The 10,165-nt window shown below is 45.7% G+C and overlaps 1 protein-coding gene across 2 annotated transcripts in view; it reads left to right on the top strand.

Annotated features, from left to right (window-relative positions):
• Positions 1-1,023: 1,023 nt before the first annotated feature.
• fam189a1 (family with sequence similarity 189 member A1) overlaps positions 1,024-10,165 on the top strand; it is a 92,710-nt gene continuing 83,568 nt past the window's right edge. Inside the window, exon 1 of one of the 2 annotated variants that reach the window (XM_037094496.1) lies at positions 1,024-2,040. In XM_037094496.1, the coding sequence (XP_036950391.1) occupies positions 1,786-2,040 (255 nt within the window). In that variant the 5' untranslated portion in view covers positions 1,024-1,785. The remainder of the gene's footprint in view (positions 2,041-10,165) is intronic. The other variant, XM_037094497.1, reaches the window with a different exon arrangement.

The raw sequence follows: 10,165 nt of genomic DNA, 5'->3' as shown, positions 1-10,165 counted from the left end.
AAATCATTGTTATACTTCTATATCATCTACTTTATTCTGTCTGATCAGAGTGGAGGAGGAGAGAGAGCAACTTTATTGCTCAGCAGAAGCAGGAAAATTGTGTCTGGTCTGATCGAGAAAGATGTAAACACAAACATCACATCAGAACAAAGATCTGTGAGTATTACACTGACAGGTTTACCGTAGTCCCCGCATGGAATGAAGACCGGTACGTGCGAAAAAGCATTTTGATGAAGAAAGATGAGAAAAATATGTTGAGAGACTAACAGGTGCAACGTTTAGATCATTTAATTTCTCGTTCATCAGACAGAAAGTGTTGCTGGAACACAACAAGCCTAAGTTACCCATTTTAGAGGTGTTTTCATTAAAACTGCGTGTGTTTTTTGGAGGGGAACTTGACCTTTGTGACTTTTTCCTTTCTTCCTCAGCACTTCTTCATCGCTCTTAATAACGCTTCAGTGAAACTCTGATAGAAAAAAACAAAACAACCCGTGATGGAGGGGACACACATTGACTTTGAGTCCTTTCAAAGAAGCCAAGAAGAAAAACTGAAAGCTGTCTATTCTATAAGGTGTGTGTGTGTGTGTGTGTGTGTCTGTGTGTGTGTGTGTGTGTGTGTGTGTGTGTGTGCGTGCGTGTGTGTGTGTGTGTGTGTGTGTGGCCTACTGCACACAGTGAAGGGTGGATGATACAGAGCACCAAGTTCAGCGACACTGCGGCGATCCTGCGTCACTTGGACTCTTCAGTCACTTTGTTTAATCAGACAAACCGCAAATCTCCTGCAGCGACCCTGATGTCGTGACGACACCGCGTCCAAAAACGTGCGTCCCCTCTCGCCCGAAAGACCCGCGAACCTGACATCCCGCACAGCGCCAACAAATCACGCGCAGGTTTGATTTATTTATTTAATTTGGATGTAGCCTGATTGTAAGGATCCTCCTCCTCCCCCCCTCCTTCCTCCTCCTCCTCCTCCTCCTCCTCCCTCACTATAGTAGTAAAACACACTCGGAGCTGCTCGCCGCCATGTAGACGCGCAGAGTGGCACATCTCCAATGCGCAGTGTGCGTCTCCTGTCCTGGCTCTTCACATTTTGCTGTCGTGTGTGAAAAAAAAAAAGAAAAAAAAGAGGCTGCTGGTGCTTCACGCAGAGGAGACAAACTGCGGATATCCAGAGAGAGAGAGAGAGAGAGAGAGAGAGAGAGAGAGAGAGAGAGAGAGAGAGAGAACACCAACTATCAGCGTGATCCACCGCGTTCAGTCGCCCCATCCTCGAGGAGAAGCGCGGTTGTTTTATTCCAGAGGCTGGTTTCTCTTATTCCTCTCTTTCTTTCTTTTCTTTTCTTTCTTCCTTCCTTTCTCTCTTTCTTTGGTCTCCCCCCCACCGAGACGTTGGCGAGCTGCAGGGACGAGCATGACGGCTTGACGATGGTGCAAAGCTGGCTGACGGCAGGATGATGCGTTTCTTGCCTTTTTTCGACTCTTTCCAGATAAACTCCGGCGCGTCACCCGATGCGCGTCGACATGAGATGATCGCCGCTTCCCCTGTGTGATCTGCGGTGAACCTCCGGAGCCTGGTCCGCTCCGCTCTCCTCTCCCCTCGCATCCGCCGCAGCAGCGCAGCGCTAATTGGAGCGAAGCCTCTTTAATTGACGGGACTCTGCCCTCGACTCGCACCGTGTACCGGCTCACCGCAGGCTGAGACCTGAAGACTCTGCCCCCACACACCTCTGTGGATGTTATTGTCCTCCTCCGGTGCTGCCGTACCTGTCCGACCCTTCAGTGACAATGCCGTTGAACGCGCTGCCCCGCGGCGGCAGCAGCGGCATCGGCGGCGGCGGCCCGGGGTCCCTGAGCCCCGCGTCGCTGTCCCGCAGCCTGTCCCGCCTCAGGGAGTTCCGGACCCGGACGAGGATCATGCTGGCTCTGGGAGTCTCTCAGATGGTCCTCGGGAGTCTGATCCTGGCCGTCAGCTTCGCGGCTCTGGCGCTCACGACATCGCCCAGAGTCCGGCACTCGTGTCCCTTCTGGGCCGGTTTCTCTGTGAGTATCCGCTGTAAATGAATATACAAAGATGTGAACTTAACGCTGTTAGTGAGACAGAAGGGCCATATGATGGGAACACTGCTGACTTCTGTCACCTCTCACTGAACTGAACCAAAATATGAGACTTGACACACACCACTAAAGGAAGATTGATTTATTTATTTATTTATTTATTTATTTATTTATTTATTTAAAATATTAGACTAAGTAATAAGTGTGTCAGTGTCACGAAAGACATTAATCTGGAGGAAAAGTGACAGTCTGAGACAATTAGCTGTGAGGATACAGACAGACAGACAGACAGACAGACAGACAGACAGACAGAGGGGCGTTTTAAATGCTGAACAGAGCTGCTCCGGTGTGTGTACGGCGAGATGTGTGTGTTTGGCAGAATCGTCTGGAGATGTTGTGTTTTTCTTCACGTGAAATTTTCATGGTGCCTTCTGTAAATATTTATGAACGCACACTTCCATGATTTCCTGCCAGCGACCCCGAGTCCATTAATTATGGAGGCAGTGGGGCAGAGTGCAGGGGTGAGGGGAGGTCTGTGGTACGAGGGCCATCTGTGTGTGTGTGTGTGTGTGTGTGTGTGTGTGTGTGAGGACATGTGTTCGGGCCTGTGTGTGTGTGTGTGGGAGTGTGTGGTTACAGGGGAGCGGAGAAGTCACAGCAGGGGTCAGAGAGCAAAGGTCAGCGCACATTCATGACCGCCGCCTCGAGCAGCTCTGACAGGAATCAGGCCTGACAGCCTGTTGTTGTGCCGCGTCTTCCCTTCTGTTGTCTCCGAGCACCGAAACCTGATACACCTCAGCGCCCTGTTACACATGCATACACACACACACGCACACACACATATCAGCTGTGCACATTTTGTCAGTTATGTTATTTATCTTTCCATGTGCAAACAAGTTCAGAGCCCACAAAAATAGAGCCGCAGGGTTTAAAAACCTTTGTCAGACAAGATCGTCTCTGTTGATGTTAAACTGTAAAAATTGGCATCAAACAAAAGACAGCCTTCCTAAAACACTCACGCTTGAAGGTCTTGCTTCAGCCAGACCAACAAGGAGCCGGTTTTCTAAAGCCACTGTCACTCTGAAGGCAAAGATCTTTGACTTTAGGCCAATGGCTGCTTCTCATAAAGCTCCACACGGTAAGATTGTTCTTGAAGGAAAAGTTCACCCAAGCAAAAACAAAAAAATCTGTCATTTTCTACTCATTTTACTACTCTACTCTGTAACAGCCTTGTGAAGTTTGGTAGTCTACAAAAAACGTTTCCTGGAGCTTCACCGCAACACAGCTCAGCATTTTTCTCAAACAACTTAAGCAGATGGGGAACAAACAAGCAGCACATAAACATAAATAGTTCGTGTTGAGTCATTTTCTAACTAGTCTCCATCCACTGCAGTTATTTAGGAGAGATGCTACAACTCTGTTTTGCTGTGAAGCTCCATTAATGTTTTGTCGACTTTACTTCAAATTTTCCTTCGTTTTTTGGCATGGGGCTGAGCAGATCGTTTTTAAAGTTATATTTTTTGGTGGACCTATCCTTTAAAGTTTGCAGCAAACAGCGGCAGACACAGTAAACTGTGAGAATAAGCAGTTAATGAATTGCACAAGATAACGGCTTCGCCTCGCTGATCCGGGAACATCCACGCCGGCGATGTCAACAGGGAGGCGGCAGGCAGATCGGGTCGAGGGGAAATGAGAACTGTAGCTGTTGCTGCAAAACAAATCGCTCTCCAGCATGAAGAACCATCAGCCTCAGCGGTGCCAAAACCCGGATAATGTGGTTTGAGATCAGCTCCCCATCTGGAAGGAAGTGATTTGCCCTGAAGCTATCAGATGGCGGTTGTCACTCTTTTTAAAGGCTCCCAGCTCTGAGCTGCGGACACAGAAGACATCGTGAGATGAATTCACAGAATTAACAGCCAAGGTTATAAATGTAGGGAGATATTTTTCATCAGTCTGACACCTGGAGTCAGGTTTTTAACATTTGGTCATAAATGCAGCTTGTGTGGTTACTGCAGAGTGTCTGGGAGCTGAGCTTTTGGGCGAATAAGGCAAATCTACGGCGCCTTAATTAGAAGGGATGCTTTTCACAGCTCTGCTCTGTGATTGAGTCTAATAAGACAAGCGTGTTTGCACACAAATGCAAAAAAGCTCATCTATTCTTTTCTCTCTCTGGTTCATCGTGTGAGTGTGAGCTGTTGATAGTCCTCATCCTGAATATCTATAGTCATGCTGAGATCTTACTCAGATCAAACTGTGGATATGAACATCTGATATCTGTCAAACACGAGTCCCAAAAAACGATGACTCTGGATCTTCCTGAAAGACAAACCCTCCTCGGCCTGTCTGCACTCGTGTTTGTGTGGCCACTGTGGGACATTAAGGATCTCTGTGGGACAACGGCTATTGTGGGATTTTGTCCCAGTCACAGTCGGAGGAGGTGTAATCTCCACTTCCTGCGCAGCGTTCACTGATGAGCTCATCCTGGCTGTCCCTCCCCACAGATGCCCCGAGACACGCACCGATCCCGCCTCGGTGCCGTGCATATCAATGGATCCGTCGCCCTGTTTCGTAATCATCCAGGCCAAGAAACCCTACAGACATCTCACTCCCAACCCGAGTTGCGTAATGATCCCACTTCCAGCCGCAGTGCCTTCCCGGAGATGTGATTTTGGTGACAAAAGATGACGCAGAGCTGTTAAGGACGCGCCCTGCAGACTCAGACTCTGCAGACTGTGCACGAGGGCTCGCTCGGCCAGATCACCTGCAGGGCTGAAGCTACCTGTTGGCGCCGAATCGAGCCGCCCTGCTGGGTCTTTTTGGCGGATCAATGAGGCGACATGGCCGAGCGAGCCAGAGGGCCGCTGCAGCTGTCAGCAGCTGACGTGCGGAACAAATTACCGTTCACCTCGCATCTCCATGAATTAAACTTGGAACTGATCCAGGCGTTTGAACACACACACACACACACACACACACACACACACACACACACACACACACAAGCCTCCTGTCACAGAGAAAAAAGGAACACATCAGACAAAATTTGTGAATACGTAAATCCATCAGAAGGAGTTACTGCAGCATCATTTACAACTTCACATTAGATGGTGATGCTTCTCTGTCTCCTCTGCTGTCCTTGTGCTCCACTGAAGGATTTTCCTTTTTTTTGTTGTTGTTTTTTTGTCCTCTCCTGGTTGTGTTGGAAGATGAAAATGGAATTTTGTGTGCAGCTGCTCTAAAACTAACCCTCCAACGTCCCAAATCTACAGGCCGCACTGTAACAAAGGCGGCTTAAGACGATATTCTTGGTGTTCGTTGTGAGGCGGTGTTTCCAGGGTCAGCCCTCAGCAGATTCAGCACTAAACTGCACAAGTGTGTGTGTGTGTGTGTGTGTGTGTGTTTTAATAACTCCAGAGTGTTTTGTAGTGAGCTTGTTGTGTTGAGGAGGCATATTGGGAGCCTCTCATTGTCTTTATATGCGTGGGCGTGTGCGTGGAAGGAAGGCAAAGGTTCACGTTGGAGAGAAGTTGGCAACAGCTTGATTTTGAACTGTGGTAGTTGCTCGGGGACGTTGGCGGATCACTTGGTCGGGTCTCTTGTTTATTCCAGTAGTAAAATACTTTCACAAATACTGAATGAATCAATGTGACATCTTGTTGCCCAGAGGATGAATCCGTCTGTCTTTACTGATTCCCTGACTTTTCATTCTTTGAATCATGTGAAATATGTCAACATCAGAGTTTTACACAATCTTTTTTTATGTCAATCAATCAGTGAAAAATTAACTAACATTATCAGCAGTAAGTGAAGAATTGGCAGTGTTTAATGTTATGTCAAAGACGTCTTATCTAATGAGTTGTGAATATGTCTACTGAAGTTAGCATGCCAGCTTTTACCAGCCAGCTGCAGCCCGTCCTCTCTCCTGATACCCATCTGTAACTTAAGAGCTGATAGTCCGACAGCTACCGTGGTTTCAGCTGGGAGGCGTGAAGGCAGCAAGTTCACTTGTGAACTAATTCCAAAAAATAAACCTGCAACAAAAATACAATCGTCTGAATTCAAGTTTCTCTCGTTTACATAATGAGCTTAACTGCCTTGTTAACTCATGGCAAACACACACTTTATTCAACTCAACATGAGCTAAATAAAACTGGCCAGTCTTGGTTTGTCTTTCCGTGATCACCTCTGATTTGATATTAATAAATGGTCATTTCACTGAGCAGGATGTGAAAATCTTCCGGCTGTAGACGCCGTCTTCACCCGCTGCTGACGCCTGACGCTCTGTCGCTCCTTCGTGCCTCTCGTGTCCCCTCCCACTGTGTCGTCTCATCCCCGGTCTCATCTGTTCTCTCAGCCTTGGCCACTGTAAATCGCCTCCATACTGTATTCCCTGTCTTCAAACTGGCATCTGTCGGTCTCAGTGGCTGTGTTCGCGAGGCCTGTTGACTGAGCCCCTCTTGCCCTCTGTTACTCCCCCCTTCTGTCGGTCTGTTTGAGCTCTTTTTTTTGCGACTGGACAGGCATGGAAATAGAAAAAGATGATGCAAGCACAGATCAACAGTTTGCCTATACAAAGAAAAGTGCCGCTAAACCTCTTTATATATTTGAAAGTGGAAACTTCGGGCACGGTTCATCTGGTTGTTGCAGGGAAATCACGTCGGCTGTATTTTCCTTGAGCGGTTGAGTTCTGGTCATGGATGAAGACAAAGAGCTGAACACGTTAATTGTTTTGTTGCTGCTGTTGCTGCTGTTGCTGCTGTTGCTGCGTTTCTGCAGCGAGGGAATGTGCTTCAACATTAATTAACCGGCTTATTAGCTGCTGCCAACAGGTCCACAGAACCAAACACACACAAGACACACACATTTATAGATGTACATGCTTCACAGTGGAGTTTGCGGTGATGTGGGTGTAGTCAGGAAAAAACATTTTTCCTTTTCGTTCTTCTTCCTTCAAAGTGAAGATCAATACTTCCACTACAGTGTCATGTGAGAATGGAGCTTTTCATAAATTTATTTTTAAGATAATAAAAGAGATTCACGTTTTCAGGTCCGGTAGATCTCCTCCAGTGGAAATGCAAAGAAGGAAGGAATACAGAAAAAAATAAAGAAATAAACACAGAAGCAAATTAAACCAGAAATATTAATTTTCTTCCCATTTATTAAATCTGCTGCCTTTAATGGCATATTTATGAGCAATTTATTGATTTATTGTTTTATTTTGGCTATTTCAGTCTTCCACACATACTCTTAGGTTACATACTATTTAATATCTGGCAGATTCAGCTGCTCAGTAACAGTCCAGGTAATTTGGTTGAGGTGAAGCGAATGCTGTCAAGTGTCTCTTACGTTGCGTCCTCATGACAATAAGCCAACTGCAAAATAAAATCTTGGTTGCAGGTCCAACATACACTTGTTATGTTATCAGCCAGTTGTTCTGCTGCCGTACATTCAGACTACAGAGCGGCTTCTCTTCACCACGTCATAAAGAATAACTACATATGGTCTCGTTTGCATATGCAGCTGATATAGATATGATATGTTATGATTGCTTGTTGGAGTTACAACAGCAAATGATGTAACAGCCTCAGTGGTTTGTCCAGCAGCCGTGATATCTCATGATTCTACGACCGTCCAGTTGGAAGCAGAGTGACAGAAGGCTTTATAACTCTCCACTGGGCTGTTTGTTGTTTTGATGCAGCCATTTATTCCCAGCTGTCAATACTGGACGTGGCTCCTCAGCCGCTTTACTCATCTTGCCAGTTTAGATTAAATGGGGAGTGTGGTCAGCACACATGCTCTCAGACCAGATCCACTCTCGCCTGTCTTGAGTCTCATATTGATCAGCTAATTAGATGGGCCCCATCAATCATCTGTCCGCTGTTTGCTTTCATTTTTACTCGACCCGTTGTCAGTTTTCTTGCGTCTCCGCAGTGACTTCACTCGCAGTCGTGCGGTGTGATGATGTCATGTGGTTTTTAGCGCTCCGCCCGTCCCGAGGTGTCGCTGAACAGTTGTAATTCACTTTGCCGCTGCACCTCCCCATGATAAGTAAGTAGGCACTCAGCCTGCTGCTGCTCATTACTCTGAGGACCCTCCAGTGCATCCTGCCCCCACTCCAGTGCTACCAGTGAGCACCATAATGGTGGAGAGAACAGTTTGTCCTTGCTGCCACTTCATCACACACACACACGTATACGGCGCACAGTGTTCGAGGGGGGCTCCGATATTTCAAGTTGTCATCTTCACTTAATTCCCCGTCTCAGTGTGCTCCGCTATTTCACTCTGGAGACGCATCCAGACTTTCTGCCTCGTCTTCTCCTCCATCCACTGATATTTTTGGCTTGTTTCATGATCCGTGTTCAGCACCAGTAACAGGATGAGGATGAGCTGAGCTGTTAAAAGCTGAAGGAGTCCCTTTGTTACATGCAGTCTCTCTCTCTCTCTCTCTCTCTCTCTGCATATTACCTAATGAAGCAAAGAAGCAAACTAGCTGTAAAGCTGGCATTGTTCCACGACTGGCTGACAAAGCAGTCATCGGTGAAATCCAGAAGAAAGAAGATGAATGTTAGGGTTGTGTATCTGTCCAATATCTGAGGAGATTATTTGTATCCACTGGTGTGTCGTGTTGTATTCCTCTGAGGAGACTAAAGCGAATTTACCCTCAAATCAAACAAAAAGCCACACTGTGTTAGCAACACTGTAAAAACATCACCTCACCGAGGTCATCTTCAGACCGACTATAGTGTCAAAAAGTGCAGCGCTCCTCCTCGGTTAAATAGAGAAGGAATTGAAGAACTTTACTTTAGCATCATCAACATTCAGAGAACTGTGCTGGCCAGTCAAATCAGTGCAAATGTATAATTCCTCTTTTATTTCTGTGTTCAGCTGTTCGTCTTGTGATTTCTTGGATAACATTCGGTCTGCAAATCCTTTTTGAATCTGATCGCTGATTGTATGATCTATTATTAAACATCAGAAAACAGTTAATCTCACTGTGCTTGTGAGGTGACTTTCTAACAAAAGAAAGTAAAACGTTTTTATGTTCTCAGTTGGAGGAAGTTTGGGAAATCTCTCATTTCAGAACCTGGAATAATCAGTTCATTTGGCATTTTTGTCACAGTTTGGGTTTTTGGTTTAGTTGTTTCCTGTTTTATATTGGTAAATGTGCCCTTGTGTGTCATATTTTACCTCCCACTTTTTACTGCTTTGTGTTTCTTACCTCCTTTGTTGATTTCCCATTTAGTTTCACCTGTCTCTCATCAGTCTTTCCTCACTTAACTCTCTCTTTGTCTGTTTCACCATGTGTATCCTGCCTCTGTTCTCTGGTTGAGCCATCGCCTTGTGTACAATCAGGTAAAGGTTTTTCACCATCAATCCAATGTTTACTGTCGTCTACCATGTTTCTGCGCCATAAGACGTCAGATTTCTGAGCTGTTGTTCTGACATGAGAGGGCATTAACGTGAAATACGGTTTTCTGATAATTCTGACAGCACAGCGGTTAAATTTTGGGTTAATACATCATTTAGTTTTTTGCTCTGGGATTACTGCTGTTTATCTGGCCTGCTCTATTGTTACTTCTGTTTTAGAGGCTGAGTTGATGAATGACAGATTCTCCTTTTTAAAGACATTTTCAACCGGGCTGCCTTTTCAAAAATGACCTTAAAGTCACCTGCTACTCCAGAATGTGTTGCTCATGCGTCATTCTGCAGAGTGTAGGTCAGAGTCTGAAGCTAGAAGACTGTTTTCACATTTATATGAGTTTAGGACCACACAGTTTAGAGGAGTCTGGTAGAAACAGTAGTAGAAATGAATGGCATTTGTATATTTTATAAATTGTGGATTCTTCAATGAGGGAGAGGGAGGAAATGTAACAGAATACTAAAGTAGATATTTTAAGTTTTTATGCCTCCGGCCGGCAACAGCTGTGGCCTGGAGGCGTTTTTTGGATTTTCAGTCCAATTCTTGTGATTACTTAAGAACACACTGAGGGATGGTCTCATCAGAATTTGGTGGTCAAAGGTCACCAAAACATGTTTTTGCTGCAATGTAACATCACAAGTTTCAGACAAAAAATATCTGTTGTTTTCAGAAGCGTACACTGACGATCCT

This window comes from Acanthopagrus latus, chromosome 4 (genome assembly GCF_904848185.1).
Source record: "Acanthopagrus latus isolate v.2019 chromosome 4, fAcaLat1.1, whole genome shotgun sequence".
NCBI classification, from domain to species: domain Eukaryota; kingdom Metazoa; phylum Chordata; class Actinopteri; order Spariformes; family Sparidae; genus Acanthopagrus; species Acanthopagrus latus.
The sequence above is the reverse complement of the archived record's forward strand: the minus strand, read 5'-3'. Positions and strand labels throughout refer to the sequence as shown.